Source organism: Podarcis bocagei, assembly GCF_964188305.1.
Source record: "Podarcis bocagei genome assembly, chromosome: 5".
Lineage (NCBI taxonomy): Eukaryota > Metazoa > Chordata > Lepidosauria > Squamata > Lacertidae > Podarcis > Podarcis bocagei.
In genome coordinates this window covers 53719229-53744906 of record NC_138129.1, presented here as the reverse complement: position 1 = coordinate 53744906, position 25678 = coordinate 53719229, and the positions used below count along the sequence as shown (strand labels likewise).

The window sequence follows — 25678 nt, the reverse complement described above, 5'->3', positions numbered from 1 at the left end:
ACGAGGGGCCGTAGCTCAGTGGTGGAGTGCAATATTTGCATACAGAATATTCCATGTTCAATCCTTGGCACCTCCAGCCTGTGAAAAGCCTCTGTGCAAGACCAGTCAGGGTAGAGGGTACTAGGCTAGATAAATAGAGCAGTGCTAGTCCCAACCACCATGTTTCAGATGGTGATGGGTGATTGGACATACAAAAAGCGCCTCTCTCATTGACCTCAGTGGACAGGCAAGATTAAAGTAGGGCAGGTGGCAGTCCTTTAAATATCCTGGACTGATACATATAGGGTTTTAAAGACAGTGACTTTGAATTTTGCCTGAAAACAGTATGGTAGCAAACCTGATTTTTTTTCCTCAAGGGGAATACAATTCCATCCAAAACCTATTGCTAGACTGTCACTCCTTACTACTAACCAAGAATTAAATTCATTATAAATACTTATTTTCAGGGATGTTATAGTTGACAGTGAGTATTCTGAGTGAATGTCACCATTGGTTCCCAGTCTGATTGCCTTCTCTTTATCAAAATAAATATAATTAAAAAGTTTCCCAGAGACCTTCTGTGAAGCTCAATCCAGGGACATAACTATAAGAATTACCCACAGTTGCCTTGTAGAGCACAGCTTGGCTAATCAGTGATGTGGGTTTTCTGGAATAATTTTCTGATGTCCTTGTAGTGTTATCTGATTTAGCAGATTGCCCGTGTTAATTCGGGTCTCAATACATATTAGTATTTGAACTGAAATTTGATTAGAGAAGAAACTAAATAAAGCACAATTAATATGGCTTAAAATTGAGTTGTTTTTTTAAAAGAAAATCTATATGGGACTTACCTATGTACACATAGATCATAGATCTGTAGAGTTGAAAGAGACCCAAAGGATACCTAGTCCTGCAAATGCAAGAATTGCAGCTAAAAAATAGCTGACAGGTAGATTTAAACACTTCCAATGAAAGAGAGTCCCTTTCCCTTCTAATGTAGTGCCTTTCCACTGTTGAACAGCTCTTACTGTCAGAAAGTTCTTCCTAATGATTAGTTGGAATCTCCTTTCTTGTACTTTGAACCCACTGGTTCAGGTAAAACACGATGCTTTACAAATAGCATTCTAAAATAAACACAGGAAAAACAGAGGAAGTGGGAGGGAAATGGAGGCAGAGAAGAACATGGTGGTTTCAATTACACACACTTTGACTTAGTTACAGTAAGGTATACTTATTGGGGTGAAGGGGCAGCAAATTTAGAGAGAACAGGAAAAGGGAAGTTTTGAGCAAGATAATGAATAGGAATGAGGTTAGGAGACAAACTGTGGGTGGGTGCCATAATGATTGAAAAGGGTATCTCAAGCAGAGTTTGACATGAAGTTATGTTCAAACAAATTCAAAGCAGTTATTCTTATTGGAATACTTGTAAAAGTTTGGACAATAAGATATGCCTCCCATGCATTGTTTACATTTAAGGAACAAAATATTGAAGGCTAATGCAGGAAAGCAAATGAATAGCAACCACTCACTGATCAGCAACATATTTTTTTTTTTTTTTTTTTTTTGAGAAATACAACTCTGTATTCAGGGCATATAGTTTGAAAGTTCATAAACTGTAAGAGAAAGCTTGATTTCATTGTATTATACTAAAAGCTTCTTAAGTAGGTAGAAAAATTACTTGTCATATGAAGAACCAAAAAAGAGCCCTAGCATTATCAAATGGCTGCTGCCCAACATATGGTTACTTCTACACCAACTGCTGAATTTTCATCATGGTTTTAACATTGCTGTATGATTAATGTTATCCCTCTAGGATTTAGCTGCATTTTGCAGTGAACAAATAGTTTACCACAAGCAAGCTGAATGAATGCATTCTTTGACGAGAGATAACAAAGGCCATAATTGAGAAGCTTTAGTGTGTGTTGGGTTGGCCTGATTCAGTTGACCTTGTGCAATTTTTTAAAACTCAAAGTGAGCTGTGTGTGCTATAACTGATCCAGGTTAAAATAAAATAAATATTAATTGGGACCTAGGAATCAAACAGGAATCTCTGTATGTCCATGAGAGAAGTACAATGAAGATCTGAGACCTCTCCCTTCCTCCCCCTCCCCTTTCCTATCTGCTGTTTTTATGAGCAGGCAAGTACCTGAATTTATTTGCTGGTTTTGCAGGTTACAACTCAAGAGAAGTCCATAAAGTCACTGCTGCCTGCTGTTAACATGGATGTGTGTGTTACGCACAGTGGGCGATGCAGTTGTGCAAGAAATTAAACTGGACAAAACTAAAACAGAACATAACTTTACTATACTTTCATTTTATAATGAAAGGCTAACAGTGGCCAGTGCCAGAGGCATCAGTACATTAGAGAGAACAGTACAAAGACCAGAATGCTTAATTTCCCCCATCTGCTCCTTGTCTTTGACAGTTAAGTATCATTGTAATGATGTGGTCATTGCTCTCCAAATCCATTAAAGACTACAGTTCACAGTCCTAGTTAACCTACAAGATTTTGGCTAAGTGAGACTTGACAGTGGCTTGCAGACATTGGAAGCAAGTTATTTTTTAATTTTAAAATAGATTAAATGTATGTAGTGATCTATTTTAAAAAGCAAAATCCCAAAAATGTTCTGAATTGAAATATCAAATTAATGTTCTACCTGAGATCTTAAAATCAGTAAAAGGGGGGGGGGAGGAATTAACACTGTGCTTAAACTACAGCCTAAATGCAGTGTAAACCTAGAAATTATAATTCATAGTAGTAATAATCCATGAACTGAATCTAGCAATGATTTCACTTAAAGATATCAAACAGCACAAGAGCCCAATGTATCATATTTGTTCCTTGTTCTGCTTGGAACTCATTCCTAGATGTGTTTGCTCAGAAATCTTGCTGGGTTCAGTATGATTTGTTCCCAAATGTGAATAGAATTTCCAGCCTTATGGTGCGGTTGTATACTTGTTGAGAATTCCTACTGTGTTCAAGGAGGATTGCTCCCTAATAAGCATGTTTAAGAGTGGAGCCTTAGGCTGCAATCCAATACATACTTACCTGGGAGTAAGCCTCCTGAATGTAATGCGGCTTACGTCTGACTCAGCAAGCATAGAATCGCATTCCTAGTTTCTCTAGCCTCCCAAATGTTCCTGCGCTATTGGGTAATTATTCAGGTAACTGTTGCATATTTGGAATTGGGGTGGACATTCTTTTTCCCAGTCAAATTGTATAGTAAACCAGAACAGATTGCTAAAAAAAATGAGCAGTAGCTTTGGCTGATCTTCAGATCAGTCATATCTGGAGATTGCAGAAGCCAGAGTTTTAGTAGGTATATTTGCCTAGGACTGTATAACTAGTCCTCAAATACATACACTTGGCTGCCTATTGGCCACCAGGCCAATTTCAGAGTTTTATTTCTGACACACAAACCCCTAAATGGCATAATAGGGGCCTGATTATCTGAAGAAACACCCCATATTGTTCTGGCCAGGCTTTGTGGTTGAAGGCTCCTCTGGCAGTGCCTTTGCTGACTGAAGTCACAAGATGACGCACCAGAGGGTCTTGGCAAGAGCACTCCATTTGTGGTACATTCGCTCCCCTCAGAACTTCACCTGGTGCATACTTGTCTATATTTATGCACCTGCTAATGACTTTTCTCTTCAGCCAGGCCTCTTAAATTTGTGGTGCATGCACCTGCATTACAATGAGAGGTGTTCCTTGTAATACCTGACAGATGGATTAGTTACTATGATTAATGGTTTGTTAGTTGATTGTATATTTAATTTTGTGAGGTGTCTCGAGATCGCTTCTGATGAAGGGTGGGATACCATATAACACACACTCTTACTTGCATTGCTTCCTAGTTTTAAGTTTTTAATGGTGGGATTCAAATGTGGACCACACTAATTCCCCTCTTCTTTTCATTCAGAACTGTTTGATAAAGCATGATGAGAATGGATATTCTGCTATAGTTGGTGACTTTGGCTTAGCAGAGAAAATCCCCGACTTCAGGTTAGTAGCATTGTCGGCATGAATCAAAATGAGGAATATTACTGCAAACATAAAATATGGGGGAAATCCTCAGCCGTGGGAATAAAATGGCAAAGAAATTTAAAGGTACAGTCTGAAAATTCAGTAAAGCTTTTAATCTGTCAAACAAGTAGTGACCATTCACAGCAGCAGGTATTGGTTATAAGTTATTTAACAGAATCAACTTCTCATTGCTAATACCTGTAGTGGGAGAGAGAACCATTTTGTATATTCAAACAGAATTAAACTTGCCAAACAGGGCAAACAAAATCAAATATAGTTATTAGTTCTAATTCTTCTATTTCATGCTAGATTTCCCTTTGAATTTCTTCTAATAGAGAGTGGCAGCTTTCAGATCAGCAGCAACCTGCAAAACCAAAGCTGAAGAAGAACAGGACTGTATTCCACCTGTTTGCAATTATTGGCTTTTTTTAGCCCACCTATTTATATTTTCTCTCTTGTATGCCCCAGTGTGTATATGTATCTGTCAAGTGAGGATAGCAGTCCCAGCAGCAACTTATGAAATGGACTCCAGACCATGAAAGCTTATGCCATAATAAATTGGTTAGACTTTAAGGTGCTATAAGCCTCTTTGTTTTAGCTGCAATAGACTAAGACTGAAGTTGCTCTGGGAGTTTTTACCAGGAGTTTGCATAGTGGCTAAATGAGGTCATCTCCTAAAAAAGATAGATGTTGGTGCTCACCTTGACATGCACCTTTTGATCCTCAGTGTTTGCTGCAGTATATGTTTGCTCAGTGATGAATATAAGTACTTTGCACATGCTCAGGTATATCTTCCTTTACACGATCCGCATTTGAGTTCTCACACTGAAATCAGTTCCTGAAAGTTCCATACAGTTCTTTCAGATATCATCACGCCACTTAGAAACCTTTCTCCTTGCCTTCCTGTTTTTCATTTTCTTTTTTAAAAAAGATATCAAAATGGTTTAACTGCTGTGTAAGGTACCATGAATACTAATGAGTGGGGTTCTGTAAAATTACTATTTTAGTGACTATTTTGACCCTGAACATGCTTCAAGCAGTTATGCAAATCAGTATTGTCATATTCTTCCCATTGGATAAGTGATCCATTAATGAACTGAACTAGAACAGTTTGGGTGAAACAAAATTAAACTAAAAAATGTACTGACTCAACACAGCTGCTCTATAAATATGGAAATGAATTATTTCAATTTCCAGGAAGCGTCCCATCATGCTTCCTAAGTAGAATACTTTTCTGAATTGTCTAGGGAGAAACTTCTGAATAGTCTGATTTGTCATGGGATATTTTGTTCAAGATAAGGATTATCTGCTATTGAATGGTGTTCTGAAGTGTCAACTGTTGCCTGTTAATGATATCTGAAGACTTGCTCTAAAGAGCCTAGAATATGAAGAGGCCTTTCAGAAGAAAGGACAGAAGCTCTTTTGGCTTGCAGTGGTACTCTGGCCGCTTCACACTTCACCTCTGCTCTCTCCATCACCTTCTGTTGTCCAGACAACTAGAATCAATATGAATGGCGAGAGAACAGCTTGTACTTGTTCCCGTGCTGAAAGTGAAAGGAGTTGCAAAGAAATGCTTAATTTGCCAGCTTCTAACCACCTCTCTCTTCAAATGTTTAAAGTGAGAAACTACCAGTGGTGGGCTCTCCTTACTGGATGGCACCTGAAGTGCTGAGAGATGAGCCATATAATGAAAAGGTTGGTCTTCTTTAATTATACATTAGTTAATAGATACTGGGTTGCTGGTTGCCTGGCATAGTTGGGGGTGGGGGACTTGTGAGCATCTGTAGCTTTAAAGCTGTTCTAGCATGATAGTAATTAATACGTTTAGCTGAATGGGTCCTACGTAGAAAATTCAATTGGAATCTGCTCCTTCCTGAACATGATTTCAGAGTTCTGTGGATTACTATAGATCCCATTTGAATGGAACAACAGCACTTTTTATTTCATTAAGTGGAATAAATATCCAAGGTTTCTGTTTTTCTTAATTTTCAGAGTAGCAAAAAATGGGTTTCTCAACCTTTACAGTTTTATTATGGCAATAAATGCTTCTAGATAAGCAAGTAAAAAGCAGCACAGCATAAATCATATGAAACCCTGTGCCTGCAAGTACCTAGCTGAATTATCTCATATGATAGGTATGATATGCTATAGGGGAGGTTGTTTTCTCTAGTCATACACATGCTGTTTTGTTTTGAATATTGCACAGCAATGTGTTATGTACTTTCTCTTTCCTGTGAGTAGTATTTTCTATAGCTCTAAATACATTTGGTAATTGTTTGGATGAGCTCTCTCTCCCAATTAATACTGCAACATTTTCTGATTTTCCTTGTTTGGAGTGGGCAGTGGGATACATGTACATTAGATGTACATTATTTTTTAGCACACCACATTTTTGTCCAGGCTCTCCCAGACTGAGCTTAAATATGTTCTTCTGGTTTGCAACAAAAGCCAGTTTTGCACAGTACTGATTAGCTGTTAGTTGTCATTCTTTTTTCTTTTTTTTCTTTTTTGTATGTGTAATGGTTGGTTTAATTATTTTTAACTCTTTAAAAAAATTTATGTTTGGTATGTTTTGTGTAAAATCTCAATAAATATTTTTTTAAAAAAAAATGTTAAAAGTTAAATAGACCTTGTGGAGGGAGGAGTGTTAAGGTATCTAGAATTGTAAATACAGTTGATTTGAATATGTTATTATTGATTATCTATACCCAATGTATCAGCCGCCTGGGGGGTTTCACTGTTTGTTTTCACTGTGTTTTGGTTGTTGGTAAAAAAAAAAAAAATAGCTGGCCTCAACCACAGTCACATCTTCTCAGAGCAGTTTTAAGAGTCAATAAAGGTTAGCCATTTCTTTAAAAAGTGTAGTAAATATACACTTGATCATATAACAATACAAATTGGGCAGCCTACCTGAAGCATGAAAGGGAAAGGGAAACAGCCAATTGGACCTTGATCTGGGGCTTGCACACATGCATTGAGCAGCAGAGATGGGGAAGCGGAGATCACCTCAAAGTTGAAAAGTCCACATTGAGCCCTGTTTACAGGTACATCTCTGGGTTCTAAGATACCTGTTCAATGAACGTGCTTTTATGCATTATCCCTTAGTAGAAGGAAGTGAGACTGCCACTCTGCAGGCCTAGGTTTTAATTGCTTGACCTAGAACTTTGGCAAATGTTGGAAAGTAAAAAACATGAACACCATAGAGGATACTTTTGTCATGTGAATGGGGACGGGAGACCCTACCAGATCAGGCAGCATAGGAGTGCTTGTAATAAAGTTGTGGTCATGTTTTCTTTCTCCCCCTCCACCCCTCCTCAGGCGGATGTATTCTCGTATGGCATCATTCTTTGTGAGATTATAGCAAGGATCCAGGCAGATCCAGACTATCTCCCTCGCACAGAGGTAAGCAGAGTGCATTAACAAGGACTGGAAAGGGAAGAATCCTCAAGAATTTCGCTGGGTCATTAATGTTTGCAGAGTTGCTGAACACATGATGAATGACCGCTGTATAAGTCTTCTAAGAAAGCATTCATCCTCTGCTACAGTAGCATGCAGAGACTGGCACTAACCCCTTCTCTCCACTCCTTCCCCATTTAAAGCACATAATTATACTTTGCAGGTGAGTGCTATATCAGGAATTAGTCATGAGCTTCTATAATATCTGACTGGTATAACCCAAAGCAGGTTATTGATGGTACCTTATTCACTGAAAGAGGACTATCTGCATAGGAATCCTTCTCTTCTAAATTAGAAATACATTTTGGTATTGGCGAGTTGCCTCACTACCTCAGTGAGCAGGATAAGAGAGAAGTTGTCATGTCCTATCTTACCTATGCAGAAAGTTCCAGGTTCAACCCCAAGCATCTCCAGTTAAAAAGACTTGGTAGGCACTGATGTGATAGACCTCTGCAGGTGACACTTGAGAATTGCTGCTAGCTGAAGTAGATGATGCTTGGCCAAATTGCAAGTAGCCTGACCTGGCTTAAGGCAGCTTCCTATGAAATATTCTCAAACTGAAAGTGTAGAAAATGTCTTCTCTTTGCAAGAGAAGGGGGGACTTTTGAGGCAGTCATCTTGCCTTGGAGAGAACTTATGAAATTACCAACTCTTAAAGTAGTCCATGCCAAAGTTATTGCAAAACTAGATGGATTATGATTCAAGTTGAAAGTTTTCCTACTTCATCACAGATACGTTATGCAGTTTATGCATTTTAAGCTGTAGATGGCTAAACATTGTACAGTTAGGAATGTCAGGTTATATGAGCTGATAAATTCAGCTCATATGGCAGAATGTTTAGGAGACAGTAAGTGTACCTCAGTGTCCATACAAGATCAAGGCACAAACTGAGACAAGAAGAAATTACCCTTTCCCCTTGCCATTGCTCATATCTACATAGGAACCTTGCTTTTGTGTTAGAGCACTAATAGATGTGATTTGGTGTGTTGCTTGTATGGGGAATAACCTATATATGTAATTCATTGTATTGCTTAAGTAGAGAATTATTATCTGTAATTCCCTTTCATGCTTTGCCTTGTAACACTGTCTTCATTATTTCCTCATTTCCTCGTCTAGCACATGTTTCCTCCCCGTATCTCTCTTGTGCCTCAATTGTTAACTTTTACCTGCCTTTTCTTTTTCCACCTCTACTTGCAGAATTTTGGGTTGGATTATGATGCTTTCCAGCACATGGTGGGAGATTGTCCCCCTAACTTCCTCCAGTTGGCCTTCAACTGCTGCAATGTGAGTATATTTAAAGGAAAAGAATGGAATGAGCATATTTCTTAAAACAAAACATCAGTACACTGAGGCCTCTGGTAACTTGGATAAATGGTTCATGAGGGACTTGGAGGAGAGGGCATCTATACAATCTAATGTTAGATTTCTGGAATGCAAATAGGATATTTTAAAGCAAAGAGGATATTTTAAAAGTTATAGTTCCTCTGCTCCACATTGCTTTAGATGTATGGCTTTCTCAAAATGAAACATCAGTTAATCTTTCTTCCATGTAACATAACAATATGCCTGTAGGTATACATGCGTTAAAGATGGTGCCTGTGAGAATTAATTTATAAAAAACCAATAAAATCATGTTTTTGTAACATAGTGCTATGTGTACAGATTTTTCTTCATGACTAAGCTCTGATGCATCTTGTCATTTATTTTGTTAATAGATGGACCCAAAATTACGTCCTTCATTTGCTGACATTGCCAAGACACTGGAGGAAATTCTAGGGGATTTGAAAAGTGAGGATGCTGAAAGAGAAAGAAAGCTCCTAAATCTGGACAGCACAGATCGAAAACCCATCTCAGTTTCCAAAGGTAGGGATCAAGGGGAATGAGCACAAAGCTGCTCTGATTTACTAAGCAAGAATAACAAAAATTGTATTATAGTGAGGGTTCCTTTCTTGAATTTTTGATAGGGAATGTAAACCAGAAATAATACTTTTATTTCTAAATAAGAAAACTTGACTTGAGGTGCATTATCACGAAATTCAATATTGATGTTGCGTTGGGGAAACAAGGTGTGTGCCAAAGCCCCTTTTCCCCAGACAGGCCTATGGAAAAGGTGCAACTCTGTCCCAGCCCTGTCAGTTCAGGTTGGGGAGAGAAAAGGAAGCTGCTCTGTTTGCAGTGGCAGTAGCAGGACAGTTGGTATGATGGACACTCTGCAAGTGGATCTCCAGGATGTTGTCTTGTCTTCTCTCTGCCACGCCCCATGTGTAAATGTGAATTAGAATTGCTCTGCTTAAATGTCATTAAGGGTCAACTTGACTAGTGGAGTAAAATAATCCTTTGTTTGGTTTAAGAAATCCTTGCAGGATCAGAGGAGGTGCCACTTTGAGAACAAACTTTTCCCCATACCCTAATATAATTTCTGAGACACCCATTTTTTATGCATCATAGGCTATGACAGATGAAGACCAGTTCTCACAAATGCTTTGTTGCTTGACATTAGTCCTCTTATTTTATTTTTCAAAGGGAACATTTTATTTGAATATGATGTAAACTTTTATCGTTCATCTTTTTAATTCTTATTTCCCACTTTTTCTAAAGCCCTGCTCCGTAGGTACCCAAATTCTAACTATATAGACCTCAAAAGGAAACTGTCACATAAGTAACTACTAGCTGTTAGTAGCTTTTTCTGTAGCTTGCACTTTTGGAGTTTAAATATCTAATTTTAGAAGCAAACAAGGCTCCTGGTGTCTGCTGTGCCCTTGTGAAACAGATTCCAGGAACTTCATCCAAATTAAGCTCTTCCTTGTTGGCTTGGGATGTCTGACCTTTAACCAGAGGCTGACTTATTGCAAAGTATTTCCTAGAGACTATATCAGATCAGTTTGAATTCTTGCAGCTTTGAAGACTACTGCTGCAAGTTGGTTTGTGGAAACTGCGAGTGAAATGAATCTAGGGACTGGATACATTGTTTTGGGCCATAGGTGTCATTACCCCACACAATAAGGATTGAGGACTGTAGGGAGAAGTGCCTTCATTTGAACAGCGATAGCCGCTGTCGGCTTGATCCAGAGTACACTGGGTTCTTCATTCTTTGCAATATTAAGGGCACTGGAGACATGTGAGGAGAGCTGTACTTGGCATTGTGCAAATGAGGAAGCGCTTTCATATCTGGGAGATACATGTGGACCCTGAAACTTGTTCAAAAGGTTTCTGTATCAGTGCTGGTTAATTGCAAATCCTTTAATGTACCCAGAAATATGTATGTTTAACATAATAAAACATAGGAAGTGTTGGTGTTAGGATTGGATTGTACCTTCTTGTAAAGCATCACACTGCCCCCTGGTGTGCTTAGAGAAATTGCAGCCAAAATTTGGGTACCTGTTCTCAGTTTTGAGAGGAAGCTGTTACATGGCTGGGACAGCCACTTTCCACTTGACCTTAATATTTGCAGTTGCTCTATTTAGTGATGCATTATTTACATGTATTTAACAGATTTTACCCCCAAGCCCAACTGCTGTGTGTCATAGTTTCTGCACTGGACTATGTGCTGTTTCAAAGCTGATGTGGAATATAACCTCTTCACTTCCAGAGGGAGGTATTATTGTTTGCCTTCACCTTTCAAAGCACAGGGGTGTCTTTGCTCTAAGGAAACCTCACGTTGAAAACATCAGCCTTTAGTAGCATGAATTTGTCTTATAGTCTCATGAAATGGTGGCTGTCCTCCTCAACTCTTGTTCTTGGGAACAATCTGCTAGTGCACAGAGCACAATAATAGAATGGGAAGGATATATCTCCTGTTATGGTTGGCCTTTGAAAATACTTGCCCACATGTAATAGAGATAAGACTTGTTATTCTGTCTTCAGTCTTTAACAATTGGTACTTCATTCCCTTCTAATGGTCTATGCAGAATGAAGCTCAAAGCAGTAAAATGTTGACTTAGAGAAAAGATTTTGGATGAACATGAGGAGTTAGGGATCATATCAATCCTTAGATTACTTTAAACACTATTTATTACTACTAATATTCTATACTAGACCTTTACTTCCTACTTAGCTGAATAAAAAATTATTTGGATCTCAATTGATACAGAATTCCATGTGAGTCCATACATTTCCAAGGTGTGGGGTTTTGTGGAAGACTGAACAGAATGTCATATGTACACTGGTGATCTTTTTCTGTATCATTCTAATCCTGTCGCTAGCAACATCCTTTAAGTCTGATTTTCTTTTTCTCTCCATTCTAGGTTTACTGGAGAGGGGACAAGGAGTAAAAAGGCTAAGTTCACTGGATGACAAGATTCCACCTAAATCACCCCGTCCACGGCGCAATATCTGGCTATCGCGCAGTCAGTCAGACATATTCTCTCGCAAACCTTGCCGCAAGATAAATGTTCAGGACCCCTACTATACACCAAGCAAAGGGGCAAACCGAAAAGTCAACCCTTTCAATTCTAGGGAAGACTTGAAAGGTGGAAAGGTCAAATTTTTTGATTTGCCAAGCAAATCTGTGATATCACTTGTATTTGACTTGCACTCACCGGAGGCAGAAGGATGTCTAAAGATGAACCAGACCCCATTCCGGCAGACTTCTAACACTGACTGGCTGGACTCTTCTTTCCTTCCTGTAAGACGGAGCAGATCACTTCCAGGATCTCTTGAATTTGTGCATAAAGATAATAGATTTGGGGATCTCTCTTCAACCATTAGTAGATGCGATCCCAGCCAGCTGGGGGCTGAAGTGCGGCAGAAGCTACTGAGCAGCAGTCAATATGGAGTGTCTGAGATTCCTCCTTTTCAGGCCAAACATCATAGGCAGGACTCGCCTTCTCCTCTTCTGCAGGAGGAAGAAATGGACTATTCTGATGGACTGGAGCCCCAAGATGAAAATGGGTACTGCCCTGTAAATTTTGCTAAGGAAGTAGAACTCGGAAAGCCCAGGGGGCAAGTTGCCCAGAATGTAGATGGTATCTTGGCACATAATTTAGACCATTCAGATAGTAGATCCTCAGAGATGTTTATGAGCTGCATCTCCTCTGAAGATATGGAAGTTGAAGATGAAACTCAAAGGAACATGCCTTCCACTAGGTCGGAGTCTTCCAAACTATTGTTCAGTGTTAACCCTCCCCCACAGTCTGGCAGAGAAGCCTCTCTTTTTGAGGCAGTGGATAGTGACATCTCAAATCTTGTTTCTCTGCCATCTTCAGATGCACCAGCATCAGTATGCGAGCAATCAAAATGTGACATTTAAAGTTCAGCCATGATACCATGGTGGCATATTCCTCCCAACTTCTTTGCTTTTTTAATTTTTTATTTCAGAATACTCTAGCAAAGTGTAGCAACCAGACCAGTCCATTTGGAGAGACAGCATGTATGTCAGTGTGTGAGAGATCATAATCCCTTACCGTACCTCAGGAGGCAGCTACTGCAGGCAGAAGGGGAGAACAATATCTCCATGAAATGTCTGGATCAATGCAGGGCCATAAATTTGGGATCCTAGGCTTGCCTCTACTTAGAAGCCATTTTCTGTCTGTGTACACAGTTTAGATCCCATTGAAGAAATTCTTCCAAACTTGGCAGCATCCTTTAAAAAAATCTATAAAACTTTTTGTGTCCCTTCTTGAGAGCTGCTGAGCAGGTATAAATGACCTCTTATTGAGTATAACAAGATGGAAACTGGCAATGCTGGGACAACATAGATAGATAAGGTGGTAGCATCCTGCACCTCTGTTATAATGACAGGTTCATAGTGCTGGCCTGAAACCCAAACTTCCACTGAAGAAAGTCAGACTTGACTGCTGGAGCTAAATTTCCTACCTCTTCCAATCCAGTTTCAAACACTGGAAGCAAGCAGCTCAGATTCCTATTTCAAGCATTCCTTGTCCAATTATTACTTGCTTTGGTCACCTTAATACCATGACCAAGAAAGAGGTTGATCCCATTTTCCTTAAGCAATAATAGGTGCTGTGCAACCAAATGCCTATTCAGTAAATTTGAAGGGCACAAAGAGGATGAACAGCTGTGTGTTTGTAACTCTTCAGTATCTCCAATTCTATATTGTAGAAGAAATTAAGTATATAACCATCCAAGTGTTTGACATGAGAGCTCTTAAAAAATAAGCCAGCCCTTCCGCATCAGCATTCTCTTAAAATCCAGCTCTGTCCAGCTCTTTGTGCAACTCTTCAATTAGCCTCTCCATGTGGGTCAGTCACACACTCTGAACAGATGTGTGCACATATGGAAACTTGGTCTGTATTTGCATTTTGTATAACTTAAAAGTACCTCACCTGAGATTCCTCCATTGGAAGAGGGATGCTTGTTCACTAGACTCTGACTGTAGCCGCAGAAATAGTACTTCCAGTCCTTACTGGTCTCTCTTTCTGAGTATCAAGTCCAGCACAATGCTCAAAGTAGAGAGAAGTTAGTATGTGCTGAATAAGAGGGATTGGAGTCCCAAGTCTTGACTCTAGTCCCTTATTTTAATATAATAGGCTAATGAGAACTCCCCTGTGGGGAAGAAATAAAAAAGCAGTGCTGCTTCCTGATGTGTGTAGATGTCCTCTCTTATTAACCCCTCAAAAAGGAACCATAAAAACAGTGAAAGTCCACAAAAAGTATCAAGCAATAATTTGGGGATCACAGATATGGAAATATTTGAAAAACAGGTAACAATATTTTGCCCAAGAGTTGCTTGTTGCAACCTTAACAGCAGTAACATCTTTTTGCAATCTATGCTTATTTATATAGGAGCCCTTGTCAAGTTCCTTCCAGAGAACTCCCCACAGCTATTTTTTTGCATGCATTTTTTTAAAGACAGTGAAAAATAAATGTGTTACCATCTCACTGCACACTTAGGATATAGTAACATTTTGTTCCTCCAAGGAAGAAGCATTTACTCTTGATCAGTGCATGGATACTGAAAGAACTGAGCACTGGAGTCTGCTTTAGAGGCCATGAAAGGAGTCCACACTTCTGCCTACTCTGGTCTGTGGTTGATGTGTGAGCTCCTAGAACCCTGTAGCCTTTAGATGTTTGACTTGTGCTCTTACTGTTTTGTGAAGATTTAAACAAGTGGCCTCTCTAATTTTGCTTCATCTATGTTTTTCCTGCTTTCATGCAGTTTTTCTGCAAACAACCTATCAGATGTGGTATTCTTTCTTGAGCTTGGGGAGAGGGTCGCTGCTTATATGGCTGCTCTGCATTCTTAGCAGAATGCTAGTGCAAGGCTTTAGTCTCTTATCCTGGTACAGAAAGCATGACATTTCTCCAGCCCACATTGTAATGGAGTTCTTTTTGAAGGAGCTTGGTGGAAGCCAATTCCTTGGTCATTGTGTGGCTAAAATTAAATGTATGCTATCCACTTTTACAACATGTAAGAGCCCCTGGCCATAAGGCCTTCTGGGTATGCAGTCTAGAGCCAGTATTGCAGAGCAGCTGTTGGCTATTAGCTGTAATGAATACAGGTTGTGGCAAGACAGTGGCAGTGCTTTATACAAATACAATAGTGAATTTTGCTTTTATCATGTTTTTGATTTGCTGACAGATGCATCTTGCTTTCTTACAAGCGACCTGCAGACCCATCTAAGATCCCCAATCTGTTTTTAATTCACTCAATCTTTCTATGTTACATTTATTAAACACGTAATAGCAGCAATACTTGTGACTGATTGGTGAAAGATGACTGTGTATAATTGTATGTAACAAATTGCTACCCCAGCAGAAGACAGGAGTATGATAGGTTATTCTTGGTTGCTGTATCTTGTCCAAGAACACTGGTGTTTCTTGCCAGTTTAACTACAGACACTTGAATAATTCCTCTTTGCACTTAATGCTGCTGTTTATACTGCATGTCACTACATTTCTATGCAAAAATAACCTTTGGGGGCAGCCAAATATTTGATTAAGGTTTAAAGATCTTTGCAAGGTCTATTTTCATATTTATGAAGGAATTTTATGTCTTAATATTTGCAGTCTGTAAATAGCTAAACTTTGTCATTAAATCTTAGGAAAAAAGTCTGTAGCCTGTGTATAATTTAACACTGCCAGAAAAGAATCTTTACGAAACATTTTTCTAATACTGCAGGTATTTATGGATGTGTAAAGAAGGCAAATATTGGTTTTTATGTTTTACTTGGTCTGACTTTTTTCCTGAACTACAGCAGCAGTATGTTTTACTGGAACTGAAATAAGTAACCAAAGATGAATCTAGTTTAAAGTATTTGAATGTTTTCTTTGTCAGTTTTTGTAAACTGTTTCCCAATTTGCTTTCAGAATAAAAACAAATAAATCTACTTTTGTGGTTGAAAAGACAGAGCTAAAGAAGAAAGCTCTAGCCTGGATTCAGCATCCTCTGACCGCCAAAGCAAGAGCTGCTGCGCTAGCATAAGGGCGAGAATAATGCTTGAGCAGTATGAAATCCAGTGAAACAGTTGCATTTCTTGTGCAACTTTTAAGGGATGCGATGGTCTGCTTCTTTGGTAAATGTCTGATTTCACAGAGGTTCCTTTTATAGTATTTCATGCTACAAAGACACAGTTACTATTTATTTGTTGTGTGGAATTCAGATCCCCCCCCCAAAGAAGCTGTTTCTATTTCCAAGTACTCAACAGTATGCGGCTTAGAAAATACACCCCCCCCCCACTTTCGTCCTGATCTTTCATCCAAGCTGTGCTTTGAACTAAAGTGTCATCATTCTGTTTCCCACAGTGGTCAAGTCACATTTCCATGAAATCAAGAAGCAATGCATAAACAGTATCCTCCCCAACACAACAGGTATTCAGGCGCATACTGCTTCTGGCCTATTTCATGTATTTGGTATAATCTTTTTTTTAGTCATTTAACCCAGTAGTCATCACAACATCTTATGTCAACAAATCAAGTTATATTAAATACTTTTATAATTGTCCTGAATGAACTTGTCCTGAATGCTTGGCTCCGCTACTTATGTGAACAGGACTTCTGAGCACTAGCAGCTATAACAACCTCTTGTAACACATGCAGGGCTAGTCCAAAAGGCTATAGTACACCAGTGTTGGCAGTGGGCGTTATGGCACCAGTTCAGGCAAAAGTGGTAGATTAATATGTTCTGCTCTTTTCCCCGTACAACTCCTTTGTAGCTGAAACCCACAGATCACCATCAATTAGGAATATTAGCAATAAGTGGCAACCAGTGAATTAAAATGTACCATCAGTGTTAGAAGCAGAAAACAGAAGTTAGAAAAGCAAAAGCAAAATAAATTCAAGCGGAAGAAAAAGATAGAGAAGCTTAATGTATAAATATATTTGGGTGGGGGGAACAGTAAGAAATACTGGATAGATTTAGAACTTATGGCTGATCTGTACTGCAGATGTGGGGAGCCTTTGGCTCTTCAGATGTTGATGAACTGTCATCACTGGCCACACTTGTGGGGGCTGATGGGAGTTGTAGTGCAGTAACATCTGGAGAGCGACAGGTTTCTCACACCTGCTGTACTGATTTAGTTGTATACCAAGTTTGCTTGATAATTGCCCCGCAAGACGAATGCCTCGCAAGACGAAAAACCCGCTAGACGAAAGGGTTTTCCGTTTTTTGATGCGCTTCGCAAGACGAATTTCCCTATGGGCTTGCTTCGCAAAATGAAAAAGTCTTGCGAGTCTTGTGATTTTTTTTCGCTTCCCCCCCCTTTTTCTAAGCCGCTAAGCCGCTAATAGCCTTTTAGCCGCTAAGCCTTTAATAGCCGCTAAGCCGCTAATAGGGTTGCTTCACAAGATGAAAAAACCGCTAGACGAAGAGACTCGTGGAACGGATTAATTTCGTCTTGCGAGGCACCACTGTATAAGTAAAGGCAGCCAGCAAGAGATTAAACCTCAGCTGTAACTGCATTAGTTGGCTGGGCACATTTCCCCTCTACTAATGCCAAATGTGACTTTAAAGGTAGCATTTGTGAATCGATTTTTTATCCTTTGTTGTTTCCAGTAGGTTTTACCTAAAGTACACTCCAAGGCTTGAGCAGTTTGATTTAGTTTGAGAACAACAGAATGCAGAGTATGATGCAGATACCTTCCTCTGCCCTTTGCAAACTAAGGTTCGCAGAAGCCCATCTAGCTTCTTACTCATTTATTCTGCAGCAAACTTACCAAAAAACAGGCAAGTGGTATGGGTAGAAGAAAAGCATGAAACCTATTTCTGAAATTCTCTTGCATCTTCAAGCTCTTGTGCCATCCTCTGTCTCACACATAGCTGCAGTTTTCTAGCTCCTGCAGCAAGTGTTTCACCATTATTGTTACAGAAAAGAATAGGCCGTATCTAACCAAATCATTGCACACACTGCCAGGTTGCAGAAATGTCAAGAGCACATGGGGGGCATGCAATGGGAAGAAAGGGAACATTGTTGCACTTGTGGAAGTCATTCAGTGCACACAATTATTTAGTTGGATACAATGAAATATTTCATAAAAGGTGATATGAGCAACAGCAAGTCTGCAAAAGGTATGTTGTTGTACTGTTGGTGCCTTGTTCAAAACAGACCTGCTGAACCTCAATAATGTCTTAAGTTACTTTAAGGAGCAGTCTCTTTTACTAGGTTTTCTGCACATGCCTTGTACTAGGCACTGATGAGGCCCATAGAACTTTAGTTAACTACTTTTCCAACCCATCCAAAGACTCAATGATCAAAACAATGAGCTTAATTATATGACTTACCATGCACATTTTAAAATATGCAAATCATGGGCACAAGCAGCAGGGTGGGATGAAAGCACCCCCACTGCCACATACCCTGGAGTCTGAATGTTGTTCCTTCTCCCATTCCTCCCTCTGCAATTTGCATCTTTTTGAATATGCACTTTAATGGAATTTACACAATACTGTACAGTGGTGCCCCGCAAGACAAATGCCTCGCAAGACGGAAAACTCGCTAGACGAAAGAGTTTTCCGTTTTGGAGGTGCTTCGCAAATCGAATTTCCTATGGGCTTGCTTCGCAAGACGAAAATGTCTTGTGAGTTCCTGCGGGGTTTTTTCCTCCCCCCCCTTTTTCTAAGCCGCTTATCAGCTGATCCGATAAGCCGCTAAAAGCCACTAATAGCGCTAATCCGTCAATGGGCTTGTTTCGCAAGACGAAAAAACCGCTAGACGAAGAGAATCACAGAACGGATTCTTTTCGTCTTGCGAGGCACCACTGTATCTAGTTTGGTAAGTATGCTGGTGCATACTTACCAATATACAGTGGTTCCTCTACTTAGAAACACGATCCGTTTCGGGGTGCTGTTCGCACCCCGAAAAGTCCCTAAGTAGAGTGCCGCTACTGCACATGTGCAAAGCGCTTCTGCACGTGGCGAACCCGGAAGTAAACACTTCTGGGTTTGCCATGTTCATAACCTGAAAAGCCGCAACGTGAAGCAAACTTAGCACGAGGTATGACTGTAATCCCCAACAGGCTCTGATCTGAAATTTAAAATGCACAAATACTGCATAGATACAAGGTTTTATACTGCTATAAATATTGTTACTTATATATGGAAGCTGTTTGGTCTTTGTATGCAAGAGAAGAAGTGGTCTCCATGGTCGTTACAAAAATAAGCTTCTGGTTCTCATGCTGTTGGTTTGAATGAGTGGATTAAATTAATATGCTATAAATTAGGGCTCCTCATAGCTCTCCCATGTTTAAGACAGTTGTCTGGTCCTATGTACATAAAGGCTCTACCTTTAACAAACAAAAACGGAAATTCTAGTACTGTACAGAGTAATTTAATTGTGCAGATGTTTAAAAATAAAGTCACAGTCTGCTGCTTTTGTTTGATGACTGTGGGTAGAAGCTGCTGCTATTTTCAACAGCTCTTATGTAAAGTCCCAAGTAGGAGGGTTCCCAACTCTACTTACTAGCCCAAGCCAATTTCATCTTCTGGCTGTGAGCTTTGGAGGATTTAGAAAACAAACTTTTCACTATCTGAAGGGGGACAGACTTCCCACTGAGGTACACTTTGTTATGGCAGTCCGGCAACCAAGGCCCTTCACTTGAGTCTTTGTGTTCATCATTTTTGAGCATATGGACGTAGGCAATAATGTAACCTGTCATGAAGGCATCAAAGCCAGCCCGGTGAATACCACCCTCTGAACAGCCAGGCACTGGTGCCACTGGGTTCTGGGTGCCAGACAAAGCCGTCACTACAGAAGCACACTCTATCTGGACTTCTGGTCCTGATCCTTCAGTCCCTGCTGCCCTTTGTTGTGGCCCATCTTTGGATGGTGATAAAGTGATGCCCTCATTGTCTGTGGCACTGGCTTGTTCCTCATCCATCTTGGTATCAGTTGCCGTGTCAGAGCCTAGTTCTCGTTCTACATCCATAGAACTCTCCTCATTACTGGATACAGTTTCTGTGCCTGCAGAATCTACAGTAGGAGCAACCATGTTGCTTAAACAGGACTGCTTGGATGGGGGACCGTCTTCCATATTGCAAGCCGCCTCTCCTTCCTTCTCAGGGCTTCTCAACACAGGTTCCTTTGAGGGCTCTACAAAATTCTTCCGGTGCTTCCACTTCTGCTTCCTTTTCTTCCGCTTGTCCTCTTTGTGGTTCTCATCTTCATTAATTATTAGGTCAATGTTGTGAGACTGTGAACACTTCAATCCATCTGGGCACCAGCCATAGGCCTGCAGAGGAGAGTGAGAATCAGTAGCACACCTGAGAAAATATCATTGGATCTTAGATACCCTACAGCAGTGATTCTCAAACTTGGGTCTCCAGCTGTTGTTGGACTACAGCTCCCATCATCCCTAGCTAGCAGAACCAGTGGTCAGGGATGATGGGAGTTGTAGTCCAACAGCTGGGGACCCAAATTTGAGAAACGCTGCCCTAGAGCAACTTTCAACATTAACTTCTGGATATTTATCACATTTGTGAGATTGTGCCATGCTGATTAACCGGAAAATAACAATATTAAAAGACTATTCTGGATCATCCAAACCTCATGTGTTACTTGCAGGCTTCTGGGCTGAGCCACTGTTGGGAAAATATACTGGACTAAATGGACCTTTAGCCTGACCCAGCAGGTCTCTTGTGTTCCCTAGTAAGCTCCCAGATACCCTCATTATTAAAAGTTAGCACCTCTCCATTTTTATCAGAAAGCTGCAGAAAGAGGTACCATGCTTTAAAATTGACCATAATAACAGCAGAAGCATTTGCCTCCCACTGCCACACACACATCCAGCCCAAGAGCCTGTCTCTCATCCTAGACAGCTTGCCCTCATAGTCCCTATCTGAGAATATCCACCACACTGAATGAACCAGTTACAATTTACTATTTGACAAACTTTCAAGATAGAAGGTAGAGCGAAGTAATACTTACAGAAAACGTCTGACAGATGGTGACTTTGTTTGCAGGGTCAAGCCCAGACTGGCTGGCATCTGATAGGGAACAGAAGCGATAATCGATGTAGGAAGCTATGCTGTCTGGATAGTTGCAGAACTCTATGCTGAGGTGCTGCTTTTCTGAATTCTTCAACCTGTAGTTTTCTCGCTTGCTGGAAGGCAAGAATAGCATTAGAACCTGGAACAGAGGCTGTGTCAGAGCAAGGAGATCAACTGCCCTTCAGCACAGGCTCCTCTATGTACTCACAGGAAAGCCCCCTGCATGTAGAAAAATGAGCTAAAGCAGAAATAAGAATATAAAAGATACATAGAAGAGAAGCACAGACACATGAAAATGCTATCAGCACAGCTGCTTGTTCCCCTGACTGCCAGATACCTGGAACACCCTAACAGGGTATGAGCATCTTCCCAAACTAGTACTTTTCTCTAAGCAGAAGGCAAACATCTCATTTGATTATTAGAATCAGGGAGTGGAGAAATGGAGAAAAGGGAAGAGAAAACCTGAGGAGTTGTTTAGTCAGTTCCACACATTTCTAAGTTTCTTCTGCTAGTAGCCAAGGACAACATGAAAAACCCTACCCCTTCATTCTGCTGCCACAGAGAACTTAAGACAGGAGCCATCTTCTACCGCATTAGGCAGACGAGACTGTTGCAGTCTCTTTTTCAAAGAACTTTTGCTTCGTGCCACATTTTGAAGATACTGAAAACTGAGTGAGAATCCTTCTTGCTGTATTTTAGTGTTTTAAAGGCACAGCATGGAATGCGACTGACCCTTCATCTCTTGGGTCCTCTGCATGTGCCAAAGGAGTAGAGTTTGTGGAGACCATAAATTATGGCTAACTGCCAAGGCCAGTCAAAATTTTGTGGACTGGAATTAAGTAAAATACTTTACTCAGAATCCAGGCTCTAGTATCAAATAGGAGATTTCAGTCTCCTAAGCTGTACAAAGAAATGCAACTCATTTTCATTATACATCTTTAGGCACCAGTTGAAAACTTTCCTCTTCAACCAGGCCTTTGGCCGAATGACACCCGATGCCCTTTAAAATGGGTTGTGGAAGGGGCGATTATTGGTTTGTTTTTGTTCATATTTCTATTATGTATTTTGTGTCTTTAATATTGTAATTTTATGTTGTGAACCACCCTAAGATCTACAGGTATAGGGCAGAATACAAATTTAGTAATAATAATAATTTAAACTTAGAAAGAATTTCTGCTGAAAGCTGTAGCAAGAGAACAACCTGAGACAAATGGCAGGCAAGTACACGCATGTGGAGTTATGAGTTTGTAGTGGAGCCTGGGGTTTAATTGAATCACAATTAAGATTTAACTGAATCACAGTATTTGCCCAAAATGCACATAAATAGAATAACCTATATGGAAAATAACAAAGTCACTAACTTGATATGGTATTCATACTTCTTGTCCTCCACCCTACACATTCATACCCAAATAAGACCCTTTTCTGGTAAAAATAGAAGAGCAGCAGCCTTGGACCCAGCAGTTGTGTTCTCCTTACTCAAGCCCAGGAGCAGCATTCAATGATGTATGCCTGCTTACCCAACAGAAATCAGCCTGTGCAATGGAACTTCCAATTTCTATTCTACCTCCCACACCCATGTGCTCCTAAAACCTGGTCCCTCAAATCTCCAGAGTAGATTTTGGAAGTACATGGGGAGGTGAAGGGGGGGAGGGGAGGGAGGAAAAGCCTTATGTGATCAGGCAAATGTCCACTTGTGCTACGATGGATCTCAGCCCAAGAATCCTTGTCAGGGTGCTTACAGCTTGACCTGGCAAGAGATACCTACCATTTCTTGTAGGCATACTCCAGGTAAGAAGCCACAAAACGTGCCTCAAACTCGGAAGCATACTTGGTGTCATAGATTCCAGCTGGGAACATCTCTGAAAGATCAGCAGTGAAGGTGCCCAAATTGTCAGGAAGGTGAGCATAAAAGCACTGGTACATGAAAACCAAATCAATTAGGCCATTGTGCAGAATGAGGGGCTTCTTGGCTCGGATCAGTTCCAGGAAAAAAGTACGGACAGTCTGGCTGTGGTTTTCATTTCCCTGTGAGAGAGCAAAGAGGGGATAAGGTTAGCTGGCCTCATTTCCAAAGCCTGCACTAGTTTCTCTGATATGGGAACAGCCTGGATGAAGATGAGCCTCAGAAGTGTTGGGCGGTCAATGTAGGCAAAGGCAGCAGAGGTAAATGCAAAAGAGGGTGGCATTGATCCCCTGGAGTTTCCTTCACCTGTTTTGATGGTACAGGTCTACAGGCCAAATTCTGCCACTGCTTATGGATTCATGACCCAGGTACTAGGGCAGAACCACCACACCTAGTTTTCGCTGAGGTACAGCCTGGAAAAGGCAGGATGCCCACCACCACTCTCTCCTGTACTCTAGGCAGAGATGGTGCTTTATTCATCTACCTGAACTGTCAGATGAAAGTGCAGGACATTTCCCACCCCTTCAGCTCAGACCCTGGTATGTGTTCCCAGGCTTATTTCTGTGAGGGCAGTTCTCCTCCAGCTCAATGGTGAAACCAGCTCTGCCTGGCTCCAAAGCTTGTTTTAGCAACAGGCAAATCCCAGGTGCTTCCTTTCTGTGGCTGCTAGCAGACTGACTCTTCCACAGAAGCTCCACAGAACTACTTTGACTAGGTGGTGGCCATGTTGGTGCAGCATCAATTCAGCCCCATGGCACTGAAGTGTGAAATGCATTATGGGTTGTTAATTGATGTTAATACAGTAAAAGTATTTTTTTTTAAATACATGTGGATAATTTTGATTAGCAAAAGAAGTGTGAAATGCAAATGAAGCCAAGCAGGTATTAAGAAAGAAACCAGTTACTTTCTCATTGTGGTCTCACCTCACTTATACCTTACAGTAAAGAGTCCCCATACCTTGTCATTGCCTCTGTGATAAGGAATGCCCTGAGAATACTGCTTGTTGAAGTCAAAGCCATGTTGCACCAGGAACTGAACTGACTGTGGTTCAATGATATAATCCTCCATACAGAGCAGGGTCAGGTTGTAGATCTGGGAGAGGTACGTGTTCTCTGACTGCAAATACAGGCCATTTCAAAGAAATTGAGAGCAGCACAGAAAAAGTGCAAACAGTAACATCGTAGAAATCAACAACTACTTCCTTTATTGTCTAAAATCAATACTGGTCACTTTATGCATCACTTTATGCATTGAAGACTGAACCTTCAAAATACCATCCTCTTATAAGCAACACATTCTTAACTAAGCAGTAGAATTAGGGTGAAAGCCAAACAATGAGCACTATACCTTATCAGGAAGATGTTTGAAACAAGCAATTCCTAAAGACAAAATGGAGCGTGTTCTGGCAGCACTGCAAACAGATTTGTATCGTTCTTCAATACACCTGTGGGGAGAAGCCTCAGGCAGCTTAGAAGGAAATTTAGACCACTGAAACATAGCTTCCCTATTGACATGACAAATTTCACCTTCCCATTCAAGATCAAGACCAGCCTGAATTTCGAAGCATATTAATAGCATGTGGGCCTGTTCCCCACAGCTTGCATATTTCCTGCCCTCAAAGAACTGATTACTCCAAATGGGCAAGCACATCTTAAGCCATCCACACCCACACAGAGTCAATGAACTGCTTCCACTGTGAATCCCAATACAGTAGGTCCATTCAACTAGTGTCTGGTATTGAGTCAGGGGAAACAAAGACTCTTGAAAGTATCAGCAGACACTCCACACTGCTGTCCATACTCAAGGACCTAATAATTCAGAACAACAAGAATGAGAACATCGTGCTCTCACAGAAGCAGCACTTTACTTACTGATTCAATAAACTCTTCCTTGTTCCAAGCCCACTAAGCTCCTATGAACAAAGATAACAATTAGATTTCCACTCCATGGTAGAATAAGTTATGTAAAATACCGGTAAGTTGTAGCTCAGTGTTGCAGTCTTTCATGTACAAGGTTTAAGGTTTAATCCCTGGTGTCTCCCATGCAAAGATGGAAAACTCCTGTCTGAAACCCTGGAAAGCAGTATAAAGAATAGGTAGATAGACCAATGGAAAAATTAAAGAAAATGGTGTCAGCTTTCCCTAGCAAAGACAGCAACCCAATTACCAACAAAGTTACAGTCCCTGCCCCTACCCTTTTTGAGAAATCACAAAGAAGGGCAACTCTACCCACCGTGTCAATAGCTATAAAGCTAGATGTTTTGATGGCCAAGAGCATGGATGGCCAGAGCTCCTTGAAATTATCATTCTGGACATCGATGACTGGCACTTTCAAGGAAGTCATCCTTATGCAGCTGTTGGGACACAAGAGATTAGACATGCATAACTTTTAGAATCCAATGGGTAATTTTGCTTTGGGGATACCAATGATTAATTTAAAAAACCCCAACCCACAGATTGTTCCCTGCATATATCAAATAACAACACCTCAGAAAAAAAGAGACAACAGGAACCGCTGCTTTATACGGCAAAAAACCCAAGAGCCCCAGGTATAGTAAATGCTTCATCTCGTTAAAGCTCAAACCAGAACTAGAACGGGAACAGTAAAACGTCATCAGTACATGATTCATAACGTGCACGTTATAGGTGAGATCAAGTTTAAACCTCCGCTCCACCACCATTTCCTGGTCCCTGGCCACTAACTCGTTTAGGAGAATGCACATCGTCTGCACAAGAAACCGCTGAGCACAATACCTCCCCCGGAAGGTGCTTTCGAAAGACCTCTTACCTTCGAGAAGTGACACCTGCGAGTTACTTTAGACAACCGCCATCTCCCTTGTCGTTCAACTCGCCAGCTTCCGGCGCGTCCTGCTCTCTGGGGTCCTTCCTCTAAGGGTGGCGCGTAGGCCTAGCTGTCTTTGCAAGTGCCTTTC

The 25678-nt window shown here is 40.6% G+C and overlaps 2 protein-coding genes across 4 annotated transcripts in view; one reads left to right on the top strand and one right to left on the bottom strand.

Moving 5' to 3' along the window:
- The window catches only part of TESK2 (testis associated actin remodelling kinase 2), a 55036-nt gene extending 39289 nt beyond the window's left edge, over window positions 1–15747 (top strand). For both annotated transcript variants that reach the window (XM_081195570.1, XM_081195569.1), the window contains exons 6-11: window positions 3900–3982; window positions 5623–5698; window positions 7322–7405; window positions 8657–8743; window positions 9175–9322; window positions 11704–15747. In XM_081195570.1, coding sequence (XP_081051696.1) covers window positions 3900–3982; window positions 5623–5698; window positions 7322–7405; window positions 8657–8743; window positions 9175–9322; window positions 11704–12707 — 1482 coding nt within the window. In that variant the 3' untranslated portion in view covers window positions 12708–15747. The remainder of the gene's footprint in view (window positions 1–3899; window positions 3983–5622; window positions 5699–7321; window positions 7406–8656; window positions 8744–9174; window positions 9323–11703) is intronic.
- Window positions 15748–19166: 3419 nt separating this feature from the next.
- On the bottom strand, window positions 19167–25645 carry TOE1 (target of EGR1, exonuclease). 2 transcript variants are annotated; one of them, XM_081195572.1, is made up of 8 exons: window positions 25534–25645; window positions 24979–25099; window positions 24618–24658; window positions 24094–24190; window positions 23704–23862; window positions 22609–22868; window positions 20779–20953; window positions 19167–20083 (listed from the first exon to the last, which is right to left on the bottom strand). In XM_081195572.1, exons 2-8 carry the CDS (start codon window positions 25087–25089, stop codon window positions 19307–19309), a joined length of 1620 nt encoding a protein of 539 aa, XP_081051698.1. In that variant the 5' UTR covers window positions 25090–25099; window positions 25534–25645; the 3' UTR covers window positions 19167–19306. The 2 variants fall into 2 exon arrangements, with proteins under 2 accessions (XP_081051698.1, XP_081051697.1); XM_081195571.1 differs by lacking the exons at window positions 24618–24658; window positions 24979–25099; window positions 25534–25645 and having other exon boundaries at window positions 24094–24607.
- Between the last annotated feature and the right edge of the window lie 33 nt (window positions 25646–25678).

Excerpts from the sequence above, each read along its gene's own strand:
- TOE1 (XM_081195571.1), bottom strand. The coding sequence starts at position 24,396 with ATGTGCTTGCCCATTTGGAGTAATCAGTTCTTTGAGGGCAGGAAATAT. Across the intron at positions 20,954-22,608 it reads GAGTATGCCTACAAGAAATG|CAAGCGAGAAAACTACAGGT; the intron begins GTAGGTATCTCT and ends CTTGCCTTCCAG. Across the intron at positions 20,084-20,778 it reads CCATCTGTCAGACGTTTTCT|GCCTATGGCTGGTGCCCAGA; the intron begins GTAAGTATTACT and ends TCTCCTCTGCAG.